The sequence below is a fragment of the Falco peregrinus genome, chromosome 1 (genome assembly GCF_023634155.1).
Source record: "Falco peregrinus isolate bFalPer1 chromosome 1, bFalPer1.pri, whole genome shotgun sequence".
Classification (NCBI taxonomy): domain Eukaryota; kingdom Metazoa; phylum Chordata; class Aves; order Falconiformes; family Falconidae; genus Falco; species Falco peregrinus.
The window spans coordinates 86,389,391-86,411,894 of NC_073721.1; the positions used below are offsets into that span (position 1 = coordinate 86,389,391).

Sequence of the window (22,504 nt, forward strand, 5' to 3'; positions counted from 1 at the left end):
GTCGTGAAGTTCCATGAATGCGTGGAGGAAATGGAGCTGTACTGTGGCATGTGTGGGGAGTCCATTGGGGAGAAGAACAACCAGCTCCAGGCGCTGCCTTGCTCCCACTTCTTCCACTTAAAGTAATGAGCTGGAAGTACTAAAGACCCTTGTCACCACATTAGTCATAGGAAAGAACGGTTTGTGCCCACAGTAGGACAGTCCTATGCATGCTGTTCCCCAGGTCTTTGTCCCGTTCACTGTGCCCTAAGGGGTGCAGATCACACATTGCAGCGTCATGAAACTCATGGCCTGGCAGGGTGAGATGGAGCCATAACAGCCCTGCCACTTCTGTCCTCTAAATGACCGTTCACCACTGTCCTCACCTTGTGGGTGCTTAGCCCGGTTCACGGGTTCTTAGTGAATTCTTCTGGGGGAGCCAGTTCTTCTCTCCGGGGCAGTTTGGGGTTTGCCCCTGAATCCCCCCCACGTTCCCTCAGGGCCGGGGGTACGCTGAGGGGCAGGAGGTGAGGAGCGAGGCCTCTCGTTGTGCCACTGGCATGAGAGTTAGCTGTGCCATCATCTGACTTTCAGAAGAATCGCGAGCGTGACAAAACACTTGGTTCAGAAAATTAAGAATTTAAACCCGCAGCCTGACAGGGCACGGCAGGACGGGATGGGCGGCGGGAGGGGGGGGGGGCGGGGAGGGGGAGGGGGGGCCCGCAGCGGGTGGGAACCGGCTCCAGCGTCGCCCGGGGCGGGGAGCCGATCCCGATGTTACCCGGTTAACAGACGGAATGGCAGCGGGGGCGGCGCTGGGGGAGCCCCCGGCCGCAGAGCACCCCCTGAAACGGCCTCCTCCCTTTGCAGGTGCCTCCAGACCAACGGGACCCGGGGCTGCCCCAACTGCCGCCGCCTGTCGGTGAAGCCCGGCTACGTCTGACCCTCCCGCGGGCCTCGGCCGGGGCCCTTCAGGCTGTGCCTGGCGCCCCTGGCAGCCGCGGGGCTGGGGGTGGGCGGCGGGGGCGTGCTCGGTCTCGGCTGCCTCGCTGCTCTGTACGGGGACTGACGGCAATAAAGGGTATCGCCGCAGCGCGCCGCCTGCCTCCGCCGCCGGGCACGGGGCCCCGCCCCCGCCCCGCACCAAGATGGCGGCGGGGCCATCACTCAGCACATTTGGCCGGGGCACGTGACCGCGCGGCGGCCTGCCCCTCGCGCCGGCAGATTCGGCAGAGCCGCGGGGCCGCGCTCGGGGCGGCGGGGGCCGAGGGGCGGCGGGGCGCCGAGACGGGGAAGAAGAGGGGCCGCGGGGCCGCCCCAGCCGCCTGTCCCGCTGCCTCCCGCCCTGCGCCCGGGGCCGCGCAGCGCGGAATCTGCCGCCCGCAGCCCGCCGCGCTGTCGCAAAGATGGCGTCGGTGTGGGATGAGTCGGAGGTGAGGGGCCGCGGGCCGGGGGCCGCTGGCGGGCGCGGGGGTGCGGCGGCGGGGCCGGGGTCGGGCCGAGGGTGACGCTGCCGTTGTGCCCCCGCAGGATGGCGTCGGCGAGGAGGTGCTCAAGATGTCCACGGAGGAGATCGTGCAGCGCACGCGCCTCCTCGACAGCGAGATCAAGGTAGCGCGGGGGGCCGGGAGCGGGGCCGGGAGCGGGGCCGGGAGCGGGGCCGGGAGCGGGGCCGGGAGCGGGGCCGGGAGCGGGGCCGGGAGCGGGGCCGGGAGCGGGGCCGGGAGCGGGGCGTTGCTGGCGCTCGGTGACGGTGACGGGCGTAAGGTGCAGCTCGCTAGATCGGGAACGGTAGCTTGAGTAGCGAGAGGCGGGGGGAACGCTGAAGGAGCGAGGGCCGCGGCAGGGGCGGCCGCTGTGCAGAGCCCTGGCTCCCGAAGGTGCAGCGGCCCCGGGCACGGGGAGGGGGCAGGCTCTGCCGCGGCCCGGGTCGGGCAGATCATCGGGTCATTCAGGTAGGAAGGGGCTCGAGAAGGTCTCTGGTCTGACCTGCTCAAAGCAGGGCACCCGGGCTGCGCAGGGCTTTATCTGGTTGGGTCTCGAAAGCCTCTAAAGCCACGGGTTGCTCCGCGTCCGTGGCACGGGCCGGACGGATTTGCTTGACGTGCGGGCTGAACCTCTCTGGTGTCGGCCTTTGTCTGTCCGCCCACCGTGCGCTGCCTCAAGTGTCACCTTCTGCCTTCTCACTCCCTTCCCCAGCAGCCCCCCCAGCTCGGCCAGCCCGCAGCCCTCACTGCGTCCCACAGCGCCCGCGCTCCAGCCCTGACCGGCGGGGGGGGGCCGTGCCGAGCTCAGCCCGGTTCATCCATCTCTTTGCTGTATGGGCACAAAACTGGACGGGGTGCTCTAGGTAGGACCTAACAAGTGTTGAGTGAGGCGGGCTGATCGCTTTGTTCCATATACGCTGCTGTTAGTACAGCCAGGGATGCCTTTTACCACCCTTGCTTCCAGGGCGCATTGCTGCTTCCTGTTCACTCTGTTGTCCATGGAGACTCCTGGGTCTCTGTCCACAGGACTGGTCCTTAGCCAGCCAGTTGCCAGCCTGTGTCATTGCAAGGTGCTCTTCCTTCCCGGATGTAGGGTTTTGCATTTGTCCTTGAATTTTGTAAGGTTTCTGTATGCCTCTAGCCTCCCAAGGACCCTTTGAGCAGCAGCCCTGCCCTTGAGCATGGAGGCAGTGCCCCCCCAGTTTGGTTTCAAGCACGGTGAGAGTGCACTTCATCCTCTTTTCTGGGTCATTTGTTAAGTTGTTAAAGAGGACAGACCTGGGTAGACCTGTCCTGAGATAGACCCATATCAGAGAAAAGAGCACTTACAACTTCAGTAGAAGTTTGTCTCAATGCCTTATGTTAGCAATATTGAGAGAAATTATTTTGTAAATTCTACAGAGCAACTTCATCCTGCTGCTTCAGGCTCCGCACATAATTCTGTTATTAACATACTTTCTTATTCTTTAAAGATAACAAAAATAAATGTGTCTTATTTTTAAATTGTTGAATACAGTAAAAAGTAAAAGAAGTCTTCTCTGTTTTATAGTAAAAGCATCATAATTGAGAAATGCTTATTGGCACCCTCCCTTCGCGCAATTTTCCTTGAATATTTCCCAGACACTGTTTATTAAATCAAATTTCTAAATTGTTTGCATTTTTGTGTAACAGATTCTGTATTGGCTCCTGTAATAGTTCTGTCCTGGGAATAAGTATGTGTTACAGCACAGTATTCTGTTTGGGTGTAGAGTGTTTTAAAAAGACAGTTTTTTAGAGAAGGGTGGATTTCTGCATGAAACAGAATCATGTAAGCTAATTCAGGTCTAACCAGTTTTCTTGAAACCATTTGGTGCTATGGTCGGTTCAGCAGGGATCACAAACTGCTGCATGACGGACCAGGAAAGGGAGGAAAACATGCGGGTGTCAGCCAGACAGTACTGAGAAACACCTGTATGGGATGTGTTAGTCTGAGGTATAAATGTACTTACTGTTGGATGGTGAGTACAGAACTTCTGATAGGTGTTTTCCCTTACAGGTAGCGGAACCATAGAATAGTTTGGGTTGGAAGGGACCCTTAAAGGTCATCTAGTCCAACCCCCATCTTCAACTACATCAGGTTGCTCAGAGTCCTGCCCAACCTGACCTTTCCAGGGATGGGGCAGCTGCCACTTCTCTGGGCAACCTGTGCCAGTGCTTCACCACCTTCATCGTAAAAAATTTCTTCCTTATATCTAGTATGAATCTACCCTCTTTTAGTTTAAAGCCTTTACCTCTTGTCCTGTCGATAACAGGCCCTGCTAAAAAGTCTTGTCCCCATCTTTCACACAAGCCCCCTTTAAGTCTTGAAAGGCTGCAATAAGGTCTCTCTGGAGCTTGCTTTTCTCCAGGCTGAGCAACCCCAACTGCCTCAGCCTGCCCTCGCAGGAGAAGTGCTCCAGCCCTCTGATGATTTTTGTAGCCTCCTCCAGACCCGCTCCAACAGGTCCGTGGCTTTCCTGAATTGAGGGCTCCAGAGGTGGACCAGCCCTGCAGGTGGAGTCTCACCAGAGCAGAAGGGCATTATCACCTCCCCTATTGGGACGCAGCAGACCAACTGGGCTTTCTGGGTTGCGAGTCTACATTGCCAGCTCACATCCAGCTTTTCATCCACCTGTACCCTCAGGTCTTTCTCAGCAGGGCTGCTCTCAGAATCCCTTCATCCTCCAGCCTGTATGGGTACCAGGGGATGCCCTGACCCAGGTGCAGGACCTTGCGCTGGGCCTTGTTGAACCTCATGAGGCTCACACAGACCCACTTCTCGAGCTGGTCCAGGTCCCTCTGGATGGCCTCCTGTCCCTCAAGCGTGTCAACTGCACTGCTCAGCTTGGTGTCATCTGCAAACTTGCTGAGGGTGTACTTGATCCCACTGTCTACATCACTGATGAAGACATTGAACAGTACTGGTCCCAGTACGGACCCCTGAGGGACACCACTCATCGCTGATCTCCAGACATTGAGCTGTTGACCAAAGTAGTAGTAAAAGCACCAGAAAAGTTAAAATTCTATAAAGATGTAGGAATTTGAGCTTTCTGTCATGTATGTTTGGTTTGTTTCTTTTTTTGCTTATAGAAAGGTTTTATATCTTACTGAAGCCTAGGCTAAGGTTAATTCAAACCATAAATTACTAGTCGTAAATTGAACAAATGAGAGGCTCCACAGGGGTATGAAGATGACCTTGTCACTGTGAGGGCAGTCAGACAGTGGAACAGGTTGTTCCAGAGAAATTGTATAGTTTCTGTCCTTGGAAGTTTTCAAGATTCGGTTGGGCAAAGAAATCCCTGAGCAGCCTAGTGAGAGCCTACAGCTGACCCTGCTTTGAGCAAGAGGTTGAACTAGAGACCCCTTGAGGTCCCTCTCAACCTGAGTTGTCCTGTGAGTTCCACTGTTTTCCAAAGGACCCAGCTATCTTTGTAGGGAACAAATACTGTGTACTGCTGCAGTGTTGAATGTTTGAGAGACCAAAGAGTACTTTTTCACTACAGAGGCAGTTGATATATTTTTTTCTCATATGTCTTTCTTGATATGTGTGGTCTTGTAGAACAGAACAACTTCATAAAAATGGCACCCGTCTTTCTCTTTGTTCCACTGGAAGCCATGGCAGTACATCTCTTCACAAAGGTGCTGCTAGTCCTGCTGCTTCCAGTAGGCCCAAGCCTCAGTTCTGCCATTCCCTGTTCTTACTTTCAATGGACTTTGGTTCTGTACTGTGATACTTCCAGTTTAAAGTTTTTCTGGCTGTTTGTTCCTATGCTATTGCGTGTCATTGCTTCAGTGTTCCAGCACACAATTCTTCTTTAAACCCAGCAAAATATAACCTTAAAATAAGTGTGTGTATATGTATGCATACAGATGTGCGTGTGTGTTTACATATCTAGTTACCTGTGTATCTGTATATATTAAAAAATGAAAACCAAAACACAGTTGCCTTATCTAGGTCATGTCCTTATCTAGGCCATACTGCAACCCTGTAAGCTGATGCATTGACTAGGTTAAGGTTACTCAGTGACACAGTGAACAAATGACTTAGGGATATTGATTAGTTGGACACTAGAATGGCCTCCAATGACTCCTAACCAATTTTAGCTAAATTTGCTGGCTTTTCCTCTTTTTATATTATATTTTCCTTTATACCCACTGTTTCCTCAGACTTAATTTTTACAACTCTTTTACTTTTGGAATAATGTATAAATTTTATCTTGCCTTAGTCTTCTGATGTTATTCCTATCTCTTTCTGCATACTGAATCCAGATCATGAAGAGTGAGGTACTGAGAGTGACCCATGAGCTTCAGGCTATGAAAGACAAGATCAAAGAGAACAGTGAGAAGATCAAAGTGAACAAAACCCTGCCATACCTTGTCTCTAACGTGATCGAGGTGAGAGTGGTGCACTTCCCTGCAGCAGTGTGAGAAAGTGTGCGCAGTGTATATTGGGAGGGAGAAGGGCAGGGCAACTCGGCAGGTATTTGAGACATGGTGTATTCCCGAACTACTGATCCTCCCAGAGCCAAGACTTTCAGGTTTTTCTGTTGGTTTTGTCGGTGACCTAGAAGTGCACATCACTTGCCCGCTTCCTGTCTGGGTTGTTCCTTACATGTTGGCTACTGTTCACCTGTATGTAACAGCCATCAGAGGGTGACACAGCCTCGCTTAGTGTAGACTTGGGCATGTGAAATTTGGTGCGTGCTTTCTGAAACCTGTGATGCAGTAATGAAAAGCAGTGGCTCTGTTACTACATCACGTTCTCTTTTTAATTCAGTAATTCTGCTGATAGGCCAAAAAAATGCTAATAGTTTTCTGTTTTTTTGAAAAAAGAGGCGTGGTTTGTACTAGTGTTTTAAAACATAATGAACTTAAGGCTTAATGTGAGCTGCAGTAATAGGAGGAGAAATCGGTGCCATTAGCTACTACTTTGTTCTGAACTTTGTAGTGTCTTTCTATGTGCTGTTGTGTGCTGCTTCATGAGGAAAGAAAGAAATTAATTTTTATAGGAGGACTTTAATGCTTTCAGGATTCTACTGCTGATGGGTGGTGGGAAGTTTTATTTCTCCTACTGCATGTAATTTAGATACATTAATCCTGGCGTCATTCTGCTAGCCTGGTTACATTGTCGTGAAGTCTCTTGCTCTGGTTTTCAGCTGCTGGATGTTGACCCCAATGACCAGGAGGAGGATGGAGCAAACATTGACCTGGATTCCCAGAGAAAGGGCAAGTGTGCTGTGATCAAAACCTCTACACGTCAGGTAAGTCCCATGTGCCCAGCTAGGTGGGAGGAGTGCTGATAAGGACCTTCTAGTATGGCTGGTTTTGCTTGCTTTGATTTCTTTTCCACAGACTTATTTCCTGCCTGTTATTGGGTTGGTTGATGCTGAGAAGTTGAAGCCTGGAGACCTAGTGGTGAGTGATGCTGTTGTGGCTGTTAAGATACGATGCTACGTTGGCCAGAAAATTGCGTATGTCTTGCCCTTTAGAAAGGAGACAAATCTATCCAGATTTCTCTAAGACCGTTTCTGTACTAAAATTTTAATGAAAAGATATTAGGGGTTCAGTTGTATTTGTAGTATAGAAAAGTAGTTTGGGGTGTGTGTTCTTCATGTATACAATCAGGTGCTGAAAATCTAGATATCACCTAGTAAGCTTTCTAAAACCAATCTTTTGCATCATAAGTAAATTGGACCCCTCTTTTTTTAAAATGTGCCAGGTTGGCTGTGGCATTGTCCACTGTGCCAAGCTGTGGTGATCTGATGAGTGCCAGTGTCAAAGCTGGTTATTCCTGCATCCTTGAGGTCTAGTGAATCATCTTTGATCGCATGTTTATTAATTGCTGTCTGAAGGGCCTGTTAAAAGCAAAGGACTTGTGTTTACAGGGGGTGAACAAAGACTCTTACTTGATCCTGGAGACGCTACCTACTGAGTATGATTCACGGGTGAAAGCCATGGAGGTGGATGAGAGACCCACAGAGCAGTACAGTGACATTGGGGGGCTGGATAAACAAATCCAAGAGGTGATACTTTATGTTTAGTTTCTGGTGTGGCTGTGGACAACAGTCCCTGAACCTCAGCTTGAAGCAGGCAGCCTGGATCTGTGGAGGGGAATGGGGTTTTGTATTAATATTTTTCTTTTGTGGTAGCTCGTGGAGGCCATTGTCCTGCCAATGAATCATAAGGAGAAATTTGAAAACTTGGGTATACAGCCGCCCAAAGGAGTCCTTATGTACGGGCCTCCAGGAACGGGGAAGACACTTTTAGCTCGAGCATGTGCTGCCCAGACCAAGGTAAAAGGAACCTTTCAGAGTGTGCTGCTGTAGAATAGTACCTGAAAAGCAAAAGAACACCTCCAAGGGGAGAGGGGTCATACATACAAACCGGTGTTACAAAGGCTGGGATTTTCTTGTTTGCTTGTTTGTTTTAATTAAGGGCTTCTTGTAGTACTTAGAGCTGACCCTGTTGAGAAATAAGGCACAGAATTCTCTTTCATTTCTCAGGCTACGTTCCTGAAGCTTGCGGGTCCACAACTTGTGCAGATGTTCATTGGTGATGGAGCTAAGCTGGTACGTGATGCTTTTGCTCTAGCCAAGGAAAAAGCTCCTTCCATCATCTTTATTGACGAACTGGATGCCATTGGCACTAAAAGGTGAGGTGTAGGCCATGTTGTAAAGCTCTTAGGAGCTGCTTAGCAGCCCCCTTTGCCCGTATATGCGAGGACAGCCTAGCTTAAAGCATGGCCTATTCAGAAGCAGAGCATAAAGCCAGTCATGGACAGATAGCAGCTGCCACAATCCTTGGGCTCATGAGCAAAGTTCAGGAGACTTGGAATCTATCTGATGGCCTCCTGCTGTATAAAACCATTTTCTGATCACTGCATCAGGCACAGGGAAATATTCACCTTCATTTACTACTTGGGCCTGGACAATATTAGCCCCCTTCAGCTCCAAGGACAGTAAAAATTAGCTGCTGCTGACAGTGATTCTAGTTGCAGTCCTCATCAACACAGGACTTCCTGTAGTTTCAAGGAGGGATTCGGAAGACCTTGGCCAGGGAGTGTGAACCACAGTCATTCTGTCTTTTTATGTGATTAAAACCAGGGGCGGTGTGGTCAGGTTCACACTGATAGTTTTATCCTTGTTTCCTCCTCAGGTTTGACAGTGAGAAGGCTGGTGATCGGGAGGTGCAGAGGACCATGCTGGAGCTGCTGAATCAACTTGATGGTTTCCAGCCCAACACACAAGTCAAGGTTGGGATCTAACAGTGTGCTGCTGAGGTCCAGGGTGCTGTAGCAGGGGATGGAAAACAATGCCCAAGGGAAGAAGCTTGGTGGATCCTTAGGGAGGAGAGGCCTGCCTTCCACGTGCCTGACTGATGACCCTACTTCTACTTAGGTGATTGCTGCCACCAACCGGGTTGATATCTTGGACCCAGCTTTGCTCCGCTCTGGACGATTAGATCGCAAGATTGAGTTCCCAATGCCTAATGAGGAGGCCAGAGCCAGAATTATGCAGATCCATTCACGCAAGATGAATGTCAGGTATGGAAGAGACATGGCCTTTTGGGGCTGTTTGTCACTTTTGGTGGTACCTCAGGGCTGTGGGGTGGTAGGTGCTCTCTTGTTGAGCACTCACTGTTGGGTTTTAAGAAAGCTCCATACCTTGCTGCTTCTATTTGGTACATGTTCTCACTTTTCCCCACTCCCCTTTCCCATTCATATCAGCCCTGATGTGAACTATGAGGAACTGGCTCGCTGCACAGATGATTTCAATGGAGCCCAGTGCAAGGCTGTGTGCGTTGAAGCGGTAAGTATTCCTCCGCAGCAGCCAACGCTGATGGGAGGGAAATAGGAAAGCTAGCTTTCCACAGCGTGCCAGCATGGAGTAATTGCTTTGATATGACGTGGTGCTCACATGGCCTCTCTAAATACTGTCTTGTTGGGCAGGGGATGATTGCCCTCCGCCGTGGAGCTACAGAGCTCACCCACGAGGACTACATGGAAGGAATCCTGGAGGTTCAAGCAAAGAAAAAAGCCAATCTGCAGTACTATGCCTGATCTCTGCCTAGTCAAGGTTGTGGCCTTGGCAGAGGACAGGACTAGACTGGACTGTACCACTTTCTGTCTGGAAAAAATAAAGCATTTTTTCCCCTCTAAAAACAAATCCATGATGTGTTGGGGCTGTCACCCTTGCTTGATGATTCTACATCTGCAGAAAGGAAGGTGAGAACCTCCTGTGCACAGTGCCCATCATGTTGTCTTTGGAGCGTCCTCCCACTAGAACTGGATTAAATCCTGCTGTGCTACTTCTGGAGTAGGACCAACAGCGTATACTTGGAAATTGATGAACGGCCGCTCAGACAGCATCCCCTGGTTTTGTATGTGCAGCCAGTGAACAGACTGGACAGCTTTGTTAGAGTCTTTGAAACTTTTGAACTAATACACATTTTGCAAGAGAGAAGTGAACACTATTCACACAGGAATGATGTTTTAACTTTATCATTTAAACTTAACTCTGGAAGCTTTAACACCATTGCTGATATGTAAATGAGCTCTCTGGTGAAACAGTCTGGTAATTAGTCAGAAAGAATTCCAGGTTTCATCTACTGAGCAAGTCTTTCAATACTTTTAATGCCAGTTGAGAATTACAACTTCCATTTAAAAATTACACTTTCCATAAATACACTGACTTTAGCATTAAGTATCTTACATGCCACTGTATTGTATTTTAAATACAATGTAAACATCTCCAAATGCTGGCCATCTCATCTTTACCTGTGCAGTTTTTGGACACTTCGGAGAGGGGTAGGGATGTGAGGGAAGAAAAAAAAAAAAAAAAGAAAGAAAAATGCACCCCAGAGTACTTTGGCTGATGTTCCTGAGTTAGCCCTAGTACTTGCACTGGTCCTTACTGCTCATTTTGGAGAGGGAGCTTGTTCCAGCGGAGCACATGTGTTCTCGACACGCCATGCTCGGGGGGCATTTGACGTTAGAAAGGGGCGAAGTGAGCAGAAGCCACGCGTTCCTGAGGAAAATACATTGCGGTTCCTTTGGACGTTAATATTCGAGGGGGCTGTACATCTGCTATTTTAGCAGTACTGCTATTTGAGCTTGGGAAGAATTACTCATCTCCTTTCACAGAACAGGAGTTGCACCCACACAGTGTTGGGGGGGTGAAAGTTGATCCCAGCAGCTCAAACTATGACTTACTTTCAGAAATACACCCTGGCCTCTAGTGGAATAGTTACAAGCTGCATGTTGCATACATCTCCCCATTAAAACAAGGGTATGTTAGTTAGCCAAATGAGTAACCTTACCTGTGTAAGAAGCTGAGGAAAACTTTCCCCTCCTTTCCTAAAGCCAGTAAGAGAGTTTTTTAGAGTCTTGCTGCTCAGTTACAGCTGGCTCCTTTTGGAAACGGCTTTCATGGTGAGTAAGTAGCTGATACCACAGCATGGAATAGCACAGATTTCTGATTTAAATAAATTAATACTAAGAACGGGCTAATTCTTTGGCCTCAACCTCAGCTTAGATCAAGGTTCTTTTGGGAAATGATGGCCTGAGCCAACACTAGACACGCCTGTTGCAAAAGTGTTCAAGCCAACTTCACATAGCTCCTTGCCCTAATTTGGGTCTGAGTTACACAGACCTGCAGCAATAGAGTTGGTGCGTAAACATCCCTTACAACTGGACAATAACAGGACCATGGAGGTACAGTTCAAAAAACAGCACAAAAAAAGATACAGCCTTGGACTTAATCCCTTGTAAACAGAAGAAAAACAAATCAAAAGAACTGTCCCCCTTAAATCATCAATGAGCAAATTGCCAATAATTCAAACCTGGAGTTACTTGCAGTGTCTGTGTCCATGACTGGAGGCTGTAGCAGCATCCCACGGGCTGGTATTTTGACAGCTATGGCACTGCTCTCCACACGCTGACACACCACCTCTTCCTGGTGTTAACCCACAGCTCTGCCCAGGCTGTGCTTTCCAGAGTCTCTCCTTGCTCCCGCCGAGGTCACACAGCCCCATTTTCTTGTCTGGGTTTTTGTACAGATGCCCGAGAAGTGTTGAGTGATGGGGCCAACGTGCAGAGGAACCCAGCCAGCAGGGTGAGGCCCAGGCCTCCCCAGGCACAGAACATGGACCAGCCATAACCATGACTGATGTCCTCTGGCAGCCCATAGACGTAGCGAGGATAGCGAGATAACTCAAAATTGATCCCAGCTACGCATGTGCAGAGTGAGATGATACAGCATGTACCTGCAGGAAAAAAGCAAGAGGGTTCTACACTGCCCTCAGACAGGTTAATTATGCTCTGGTTTCTTCGGGTTTTTCCCTATGTATTTTCAAAGTCAGGAATTTTCAAAATCAAGATTTTTTTTTATTTTTTTTTTTTTTTAGTCCTACCAGTCACTCTTCTTGCAAGGCAGGGGAGAGAAAAGAAAAAGAAAAAAAAAGGCAAGCTGTGTAGGATTACAGGATACCTCACTTCACAAATAACCAATATTGCCTTACTTCCTTCTTGGTATTTCAAACTCCATCATTTTTAGTTCATCATGCTTCGATTCTCCTGAGACTTTATTTATTTTCAATGACTAAGGTCATCATGTTCCAGACAGTACTTGGGCAGTCTCCTGTAACTAGCTGAAGCCCTGGGCTTCAGCTGCGTACAGCACTGTTTAGTTTCTATGAGAAACATCAGACTCCCACCAGGTGTAGCCTAGGCCTACAGAAAGTGTCCAGGTCTTTGTCATCCTGCTACACATTCCCTAAGCACCTATGTAGAGCAGCAAAAAAGCTGAAGAAACTTGTAACAGAAGGCACTCTGTCTAATATACACTAGTACACTAGACTCAAGGTCAAGGTGGTCATTTTCCCCAGCTCTGGATCTGTCTCTAAATACTAGTGACAGCTCTTACTGCTGACAGTATGCCCATCACAGTAAGTGCAGAAGCACTCAAAGGGGACCCAGTCTGCCTGTTTCACTTACAGTACTTACCTCTCTCATTGCTGTGTGATAAAATAAATTAACCCATTTCCAAAGGAAACTGCAGTTAAGCAGCATGTAAGATGATCAAGGTCAGCACAAGCCTAACTTCCAGCCTTTCAAGCATCACACCATGTCAGCAGGGTGGTTTTCTGTGTAGCTCTCCAAAAAAACTCCTTGAGAAGGGTTACTTACAGCAAGGGAAAATCCCTGCCTCACAAAGTGGCACCAAACCAGTGCCATACCTAGCTGTTTGATACAGATGCCGTACACCACCAAGTTCCTTGCTTGCAGCCATTACGGATGCTGACATTGGGCCTCCAGGGCTGACAGGGCCTCTGGCTTTTAAGTAGAGCCTCATTTTTCATACTTGAAAGTTCTCTATTACTGCTTGCAATTTGAGAGTCCTCATCCTTGGAGCATCTCAGTAGCTCATGATTTTGGTGCATTTGTTGCTACTATGCCCCTTTCAAAGCTGAATTTTTGAGCCCATTTTTGAGCTGAACAATCAAAGTTCAGAAGAACCTTTGGCCATGCAGGAAGTCTGCTCCTAGCCAGGAAGAATAGATATAACACCCCTGGCAAGCAGTGAGCTCATGTCCTTACCCCTGGGCCAGTGCTGTCCAGGCTTAGCTGGGTTTGGACTTCATTGTTACTCAAAGATGTGGGCATCTTTGAGCAGCAGCAAGGTATTTTATATTGATTTTTGTTTGTCTGTTTGTTAAGATTCCTTAGGGAAAACTGAGCTGAGCTGTCTGACAGGAGCTGCAGGCTCCACACACTCAGAGCAGGCAAGAGGACTGCTCACTGTGCACATGGTCCTTATGGCTACACACCAGCTCTCCAGAGCAGAAGGCTCGCTTACATACAGCTGGGTCTACTCAGAAACATGCAGGTACCCATGCAAGCACAGGTCCTGCCCAGTGCTGGAACTAGTAACTGCGCTGTGCTGATGGTTTGCTGCGCTAAGGAACTGCTTCATGTGTTTGCTGTGGGCTGACTTGACTTTTAAGAGCACTTTCCCAGCCAGCAATTCTGACTGTGGTGACTTCAGGAGTAGAAGCGAAAGGCTCTCACCTCCCATTAGGAAGAGCAGCCCAGCCACATACTGCATGAGCTCCTGCTGTTTGCAGCAGCCCAACACACCAATGATCCACCCAAACAGGATGATGGAGACTGCCATGCCAATGAAGCCAGCTGTCATCCTCCGCAGATCTGAGGAAAGAGAAAGGAGAAAAGCAAGAAAGAAGATGTGAAGATGGCAGCAGCCAGACAGGACAGCCTGGGGTAGTCCAGACAGATTCAGATTTGCTGGTTCTGAAGTTTATACTTCACCCAAGGACAACTCCTGTAGCTTCTTTGAGGTAGACAGTTTGCCCATTATACTGAAACTGAGGGAATCCCGCTTACTTGACTCCCTTCTGCTGGGCACTGTACAACTGGAAAGTATTTCTGTCTTGATGAAGAGGAATACTGGCCAAATTCTCCCCAGCATGGGACAGAAGGGGTGCACTATGAATATGGCAACAAATAGTGAATGTTACTAATGCGAGGGGGCTTTCTTTTTTTTTTTTGTAATGTGGTGTGTTTCTTTGGGATGAAGTTTGTTGGATGAGTGTCTGCTGAAAATACAAGTAAAAGAAGTGAGAGGGGACACTGAGGAGAAGTAAAGGACTAGCACATGGAAGGCAGGTAGTGTGAACTGAAAAGAGGAATAGCAGGAGGACAGAAGCAGAGAGCAAATCAATAGAGTATGATGGAAACAAATCCAGTAACAAGCACTAAAAAAAACCCAACGTGGGTACCAACAATATGAACAGCAATTTGTCATCCACAATACAAGTGTTGTTCTTGTCTCTTCCTAGTTCAGTCTCCAGCTGGAATTCCTCAGCACTGAGGCTCACATGACAGGGGCTAGGCAGAATTATCTGAGACAATAGAACCAGAAAACAAACACAGAGAGAAGCAGGAGCCTAAAAAACTGATCAAATCATTCTCAGTGACAGGCTACAGGTCAGTCATCTGTATGAGAAAGACTTGGGCATAAGGCAGCTTGTGGGCCAGGAGCTGGTAACAGGAGGTTGCAGAGACAAACTGAGATGTTCCCTAAAGAGAGCTCATTGCCAGGGAGCTGCATCAGGTCACTGGGGTGCACACAGAAAAATGCAACAAGATTTATACAGACTACACAATGATGGAGCAGCTTTGCTGTAAGCCAGCTAGGAGTTGTCTGTCCTCAGATCCAGAATACGATTACACCTTGCAACACACTAGAGACATGCCCGTGTTCCTGGATTCACTGCTTAAGCCCCTCCAGTCTCATGTCCCCTTCCAATTATATGGTCAGCTGTTTGCCCTTCCTCTATTTATGCTTAGAGCCCAGCGACAGCTAGCTGATTCAGAGCCTTCACTTGGCATTGCATTAAGGCATGAAGTAATCCAGTCTTGTATGCTGCTTCAGGTTACTTACGCAGTGCATGCCACTCATCCTGCCGGATGGTGTTTGTGATGTTGATGGGTAAGTTGCGAGGCAGAGAGCTGGAGGTGTAGTGGTACTTCACAGCAGTGCAGCGCTGAATAACTCCTGTAAAAGAGACATCAGTGTGAAATAGCATGAAACCCCTGTGCCTTGCACTTGCTGAGTTAGCTGACCCAGCAAAGGTCACACAGGGAAAGCCTTAGTTCAGTGACAGAGCACATGTAAAATAAACCAAAAAAACCAAACAAACAAACAACAGATTTCTGTTTACTACAAAGGCTTTGGGAATTAGGAGGGGAGGGAGCCTTGCTACAAAGAAACACCCGCAAAGAGAAAGCAAGGTGTTGATCCAGGCAGGCAGGAAAGAACAGCTGAAGGTAAACAGTAATGACAGTCACCAAAAGCAGCTCCAGAAGCTTCCTAGAGTGGTACAATCTCTTTGGGATGGCTGAGGAGAGAAGAATGTGGCTGAGTACCAACACAACTGCTTTGTCTCTAAGAGGAGAGTTCAATCACTGATAATTTTGAATGAATGCCGGGAAGTGAACTGCATGGGAGACAAGTCTGAATTCACTCCAGCAGTCATAGGCTCTTTGCTTTACTTTCGCTGAACAGTAGTACCCAACTAGGCTTGTTTCCATTATAGCTTAAAGAAAAGTGTACCCTAGGTGCAAATATGAACCTACATGCACACTCCTCTTGAGAAGATTTTTAGTTTAGAAAACAACCAGTAACAGAGAAGTTACTAGGGGTGGAGGGGGAGGAAGGTGCCTTGCCCTTAAAGATGGAAAATAAATGTGTATGGCAGGGTGGAAGAAAAGGGCCAAAAAGGTAAAAAAGCTAAACAGTTAAAGAAGTTCCCCTTAAACAGTGGCTAAGGGTCCTTACCACTATTTGATTGCTGGGGCAGAAGAACTGTTCATGAACAATCAGTTCGCCATTGAGCTAATTAAGCTGGTGAACAATCACTAGCAGGGAGCTGCAGCCTCAGTTACCAGCTTTGCGAAAGACACTAGAAAACCCCAGAGAAGAAATGGGCTTTGTGATGCTCCCGCAGCAATAGAAAGCATGATTTTGTCCTCTAACAACGTTGACTGGGACTGTACCAACCTGATTCCTGCAAGGACCTGCAAAGAGGAAGACCCCACTTCCCAAGATCAAGAGGCCTGGCCAATTCCAGCCATCAGGCCAGGGAGGGAAGGGGGATCTGAATTTCCCCACATTAACAAAACAGTAACATTCATTACTGAGTGGAACAAGCCAGATGTGCAAAGAACACGCCCCAAAAGGGGAAAACTCAAAGCTAGAGTTCCAAAAGCCACTGAGCAGCAAAGCATTTCAAGTGGGCCCCTACTACTACAAGGTCTGTAGTGCTACCCAAGTAAATGGACCCAGTAACAGAGGATGCCACTTCATCTGCAAAACCGCTGTAAACATCTGAATTAGGATCTTAGGCCATATACAGCATAGCACAGAACCTAATTAAATTTTACCTGTAGCTGTTGACTGAATTAAATTTCAATATTGACATGATTTACATGTGTTGTTGAGAAATACATCTATGGTACAAACTAAGAACATCAGATTTTAGATTACAATGCACTGGATTAATTAAAAGTAAGGTCTATGCACCTACCTATATAGGTAGCATATGTCTATGCACCTGTACCTATGCACCTATACACTAATTATAAAAATACTATATATGAAGCAGTATTTCATATAAGAGCAAGGATTACTACTTTTATAGCTCTTTCATTAAAGGAAAAAAATCAAAGACTAGAGACTTATATCCCTTATGATCAAAGCTACAGAATCCTCAGCTAAAATGTCACTGAGAAAATCTTTGCTCTGCATTATTTTAAGAGTCCACATGTAGACTACAAGTAAAACATCTCCACCTTCTTATACAACTCTGGTTATTCAGAAGTTTTCAAATATCAGTTTAAAAATTTTACTTCTAATCCTTTCTTCCCCAGAATTCAAAGTACTAATTTTATGTTGATAGCATATAAAATTATATTAAAACAGCAAGTTTGCAAAATGAAGAAATTGCTTGGAAGTTAGCGAATTTTAGGGTTTATGCTCAGTGCTGAACTCTAATGCACGGGCTTGGTGATAGTCTTTGGTCACACCAGCACAAGTGATTTTTCCAGTAAGATTCCCAGTTCTCTGAGAACACAGGCTGGACCTGTTCCGGTGCGAGCTACCACAGGCAAAGCAAGGGAGGCCTCTCTCTGTAGGTCTGCTAGAAAAGCTGAAACAGGTAGGCAAGAGAGTTAGGGGATTGAGGAATCAGTGAGGATGCTCTCTCAGATGAATACCTACCCACTTTCTCCCAGAAAATTATAACATGCACCCAGGTGATCCTCAGCAGCCAAATTTTGCATCTGCAGTCACTAGTTCTTGCTTCCCATTTTCTGACTGAATCTCCAAGTCTATTTTGCACTACGCACTCAAGTATAGCCACTCCACAGGGCTACATTTACAGCGATATAACATCTTGTTCTCTAAGTAATCAAGAAAAAAGAAAATAAAAAAATCAAAATCAGGTTTTCAGTCTCAAAGTTATCATGTAGTCAAAGGTATTTCTAAGGTACTCCAGTAAGTCCTTTGTCCTAAGCCCCTGCATACCTTAAATCGCAGGCTATAAAATAGGGACAGCATCCTGCCCTCCATTTCAGAAACCTGCTGGCAAAGTGATTTTTTGTTTATAACATGCTTAGACCAGCACCATAAGAAAGCCTGCCAAAATTAAAATCTTGTCTTCACGCAAGGGCTTGAATAGGATCAAGTCATGTGGTGAACAACAAGTAAGTGTTTTCTTTTTTGGCACATGAGTAAGTTGAGAATAGGACAGAAGAGGGCAGGTGCTTATGTCATTAGCTCATGTCATCGTGTCATAAAGCATGTGTACAAGAAAAAGGTTACACATAGCCAGGCTGATCCTAGTATTTCTTAGGGACATGAAAAGACCACTATGAAAGTTGCACTGCATGTGCGATTTTCTTGATTAAAAAAACAAACATAAGCACCAATGAACTACATCCAGCAGTGTCACACTGACACTTTCACGGTCGAGCTACATGCCTGTGCTCTCCCACCAACACTGCTTCTCACACCTTGTCTTCGATGTGTTGGGGTTTTTTTTCTTTTCCCCTCAGGATTGCAAGTGCAGACAGGTCCCCTTCCCATACCCTCTCACAACCCTTAGGGCACTACACCTGAGTGTCCCTGGATGAGTCCTTTCTCCTGACTCAACACAAAGGCTGGGAAAGATCAGAGGATGTTGGCTAGAAAGAATTTCTGGACCTCCAGATACCTGGACAGAGCACATGCCCCTTGTCCCCAAGCTGCCAAGACACCTGGAAACCCAGACCCAGGTCTGCTGTGACACATTCAGTTTGTAATCCTGGGCTCAGCACACCCTGGCTTTCTCTCAGTTTAGTTTTCATCTCTCTCTGACTTTGAAATATGTGGGTTTTCTTCTCTGTACTGCCTGTGTGCCAGCATTAGACGGAGGAAATGGAGGGGGCTCTCCTTTGCAGTGCTGCTACCTGGCCCGATCATATCTTAGAGCACTTTGGCTCTCACAAGAGCTGGAGAGCCCCTCTCCTCACCGTGAGCAAGGCCAGGGAGCAGCCATGGGCAGTTAACACTGAGCTACCACATGAGGTCTGGCCCTCCTCGTGCCCCAGGACCAAGTGGTCACTCAAGCTCCCTGCCATTTCTGCCCAGGATTATGGAGTGCATCACAGCTATGGTATCACTCTGTCCACACTGCCACCCAAAGGCCACTAGGTCTGATAAATCAACCTTCCTTTAAAGATCGTATTTCCTGACAGATCTTACTTACCACTGGCCATGACCAAACAGGTTGAGTTTATGAAATATGCCGCTATAACAGATGCTCTACAGACCAGAGTCATTCCTATAACTCTTCCAATTAATCATTAGTTGGAAAGGATGGGAAGTACAGGCACCAGGCCTGAGCAGTTTTCTCTCAAGGGCCTCGTTACTGCCACAAACTGTTGTGTTCCTCTGCTTAATCATCCAGTCATTCTTCTCTCTTTCTCAGCTACATCATGGTACTATGAATTCATTTCTGCCTGATAGACGGAAGACATACCAGTCCCACCCCAGATTTCTCTCAAAGAAAGCTTGAAAAGCAGTAAAATCCCTAGTTTATGAGCAGTGATGAACCTTTTCTTAATTCTTTCAATTTACTGGTGTTAAAAAGCATGTTGTTCAAATGAACCCATCAAGTTATCCAAAGCAACCTATTACAACGGTTCTTTCCTAATTAAACATTTTCTACTGTCACCACTTTGTAAGCAACGCTTTTTTCCTATTAACAGCGAAGACAACTAAACAGCATATAATAATTCCCTGCAGGACTCCACTATGTAAGTTCTCCACGGAAAAGGTTTTTGTGGAAGCACCAGTTACCCAGCGTGTACTCCATGTAGCACAGGCTCTACAAGATTATGTACAGTGCTCAAGTTCTTACACTCAGAGAGTCCCTCCCTACACACACATAGATCCTTTTAGTTTCCCCACCAAGTGTTTCAGGTTTTTGGCCGTTATCTTTTACTGACTGGTAATCTCCATTTTCCCCATTTCCTTTGTATATTACTTCTTCTTTGGCCTTCCTAAATGTATTTTTAAAATGAAACCATCTATTTTTTCACAGGTCCAAAATAGGGAGTTTGCATTTTAAGAAAAATCCCACACATCATTCCTCTCTTACATTTTAACATTTCCCACTTCTCAGTTTTGCACTACATTTTTTTACTCTTTTTCCTTTCAAATATATGAAGTGAATACATTTTATATTTTAAAAATATATATATTTTAGATATATAAATGTAGGCATGTATAGGCATCATCAGCTAAAACACACACACACACACAAAAATGTACTCACCTGTTGCTAAAAGCCTATGAAAACCTCTAGCTTAAAGATTATCAGGAGTATAAGGTGGCATCACACAAAGAGCTAGCTGAAAAGTTACTGCAAAACGAGGAGAAAGCAGGACCTTCAGAGGTGCACAGTAGTGATCTTCAACCCACATTAGGAAAAAAACCCACCCATTTTTTTCTTTTTGGAAGCCCCAGATCCAGTATCATGCTTGAGAGAACAGCTCAGCCACAGCCACACCTGACCGTTGGCTGGAAAAGGCTGCTTAATCACAGTTGTCAGAGAAAAGATAGACACAGCGGGAACAAGGAAAGGCTGCTAGTAAAGCAGGTCAGGGGAAGGGATAAGAAGAGAGTCATATCTATTTAAAGATCTGACTCTACAAGAACTATTATTAATAATTTCCCCCTGTAAGATGACACATAAATCTTTACAGAAGCAACTGCAGACCTAATAGGCAAAGAATAGGAGAGAAGCAAGGCTTGTAGGAAAGGCAAGGTCTTTTATTAGAACAGCTGAAGGAAAAAAGGAAGTAGAAGGAAAACCTTTTGGATTTAGAGTCCCTCCAGCTTTACACGCCAGACCCTTAGGAATACCATTCACCACCCTGTAACGCCCTTGTGCATGCAGGATGCAGACTCTAGCCTCTCTGACCATTGTAGTGTTGGGAAAATACCTCAGAAACAGACGTGTTGAGGATCAGGCTAGTGTTCTTCCTTTCCCCCAACTTTTGCTAATCTCAATGGGAGCTGAAAGCACTTGGCTTGATGTGAAGGAAAAAAAATAGTTTAGATAACAGGCACAATTAATAGAAAGAAATTAATGAGCTGCCTTTTAGTGAAATGAGATCAATGTGGAAATAAAAACACATAAAATGGATCCTAGGAGATTAAATAGAGAAACAAGCTAATTACACAGCACTAGAGTTTCTAAGAATCACTGCTGTGCATCGGAAAGAATGGACAAAGACGAGCTAAGCTTCACAGTGCCAGTCTATCCATCCTCTGCTGTGCAGGACTGGCATCACAGTTGGAAGCCACGCTGAAGAACTGCTCCCACTTTCTTAAGATAGCATTTCCATTTTGTGCCTCAATGGAAGCACTTCTCCCAACTCCTACTCTCCCTGTGCTAATATGTACCTGCTGGAACAGTAAGTCCTGTTGTTTATCATTAACCATACATGGCATTTCTTACCCTAAGCTTGGTTTATATGTCATTTATTATGACTTAACGGACCAGCCCACATTATACCAACCAGTCCAGGAATTTTGTTCATACTTGGTGAACTGCTTGGTTTTGTACCACGTACCACAACAGCAGAAGACCCACAGCTTTGGCTCCTGTAACCCCTAGAGCCCTGAGTGACAGCTGCCACCATGAAGGCTGGGCAGTGCACTGCAGCAACGAGAACCCCCCATGCTAGCACAGGAACAACAGGTCCCTTTCCCCTTGCCACAAACACCACAGAGCCATAAACGACACCGTATGTTTCTCAGCGCTCAATACCAAGAGGGTGTCAGGGTTCGGGCAATGCCCACCGACACCTTGCTGGCGGGCCAGGCCCCGCGCCGGGCCGCAGAGGGGCTCTCCGAGGACGCGGTCCCACCCAGCACTGCACCATTTTAAGCCGGCAGGGAGACGCACGCGAGACCGGGATCGGGTCAGGGCCGCGCTCGCCGCCTCCCGCCCGGCAGAGGCACCGGGGCCACGGGGGCTGTGCGGGGCCGCGCCCGCCGCCAGCCCCTTCGCGCCGCAGCCGCCGCACCCGCAGCCCCACCCGCGGCCCCGGGGCCCCGGCAGCCGCGCTCAGCACCACGGACAGCGGCGGCAGGCGGCCGCCTCCCCGCCGGGCCGGGGCCGGGGCCACCCGCCCGTTGCCGCACCTTTCCGGATGAGCTCCTCGCTGTCCGGCTCGTAGCCCGCGCGGTGGCAGCGCCTCCAGAGCCCCGAGACGGTGGAGTTGAAGCGGCGGCCGCAGTGCGAGTCCAGAGCGGCGGCGGCGGCGGCCGGGGCGGGGGCCGGGGGTCGCCCGGGCAGCAGGGCCCGCGGGGGCCGGGCGCGGAGCGGCAGGTGCGAGCTGGGCGCCGACATGGAACCGGGCGGGTCGCTGCGCTTGTGGCCGAAGCCGCGGCAGCGCTCACGGTGCCGCCGCGCATCCGTCTCGTACCAGGAGTCGGTGCCGATGGCCACGGCCAGCAGGGCGAGGGCGGCGGCGGCCAGCAGCAGGCCGGAGCCGCTCAGCGCCTGAGCCGCGGCCGCCATCTTACCGCGCCGGGGGCGGCAGGGGCGGGCGCTTCCCCTGCAGCCCGGCTGGGGGCCTCCGCCCGCGGCACCGCCCCCGGAAGGGAACCGGGGCCAGCGGCCCCCGCTCCCGGTGCCGGCCCGCGGCGAGGTCAGTCCTGCAGCGGTGCAGCCTCCGGGCCGCTCCGGACGCGGCCTCCAGGGGGTTCTGGGGCCGCCCGCCGCCTCCTGCCGCCAGAGCGCCCGGCGAGGGGCTCCCGCTCCGCGGCACGAGGCCCCTCCTGGCCCGCGCGCGGGGCAACGGCCGCGCCAACGGCCAGCAGCGGCCCGGCCGCGCGCGGCGGAGCGGCCTTGGCGGGGGCGGCAGCTGCGGGGCAGCGCGGGGCCGA

At 48.6% G+C, this 22,504-nt stretch overlaps 2 protein-coding genes across 2 annotated transcripts; one reads left to right on the top strand and one right to left on the bottom strand.

The window, feature by feature from the left end:
• The first annotated feature begins 2 nt into the window (after window positions 1-2).
• On the top strand, window positions 3-9,649 carry PSMC3 (proteasome 26S subunit, ATPase 3). The gene is given in 15 exon segments (XM_055793922.1): window positions 3-122; window positions 850-1,182; window positions 1,184-1,218; window positions 1,220-1,412; window positions 1,510-1,590; window positions 5,754-5,879; window positions 6,641-6,745; window positions 6,837-6,899; window positions 7,370-7,507; window positions 7,634-7,777; window positions 7,988-8,136; window positions 8,640-8,736; window positions 8,882-9,027; window positions 9,211-9,292; window positions 9,433-9,649. Coding segments are annotated over 15 exon segments (1,908 nt in total). The 5' UTR covers window positions 3-17; the 3' UTR covers window positions 9,544-9,649.
• A 438-nt stretch (window positions 9,650-10,087) lies between these two features.
• On the bottom strand, window positions 10,088-22,179 carry LOC101912122 (transmembrane protein 178B-like). The gene is made up of 4 exons (XM_055793942.1): window positions 21,758-22,179; window positions 14,945-15,058; window positions 13,552-13,689; window positions 10,088-11,747 (listed from the first exon to the last, which is right to left on the bottom strand). The coding sequence occupies exons 1-4, from the start codon at window positions 22,134-22,136 to the stop codon at window positions 11,503-11,505; spliced, it is 876 nt and encodes a 291-aa protein (XP_055649917.1). The 5' UTR covers window positions 22,137-22,179; the 3' UTR covers window positions 10,088-11,502.
• Between the last annotated feature and the right edge of the window lie 325 nt (window positions 22,180-22,504).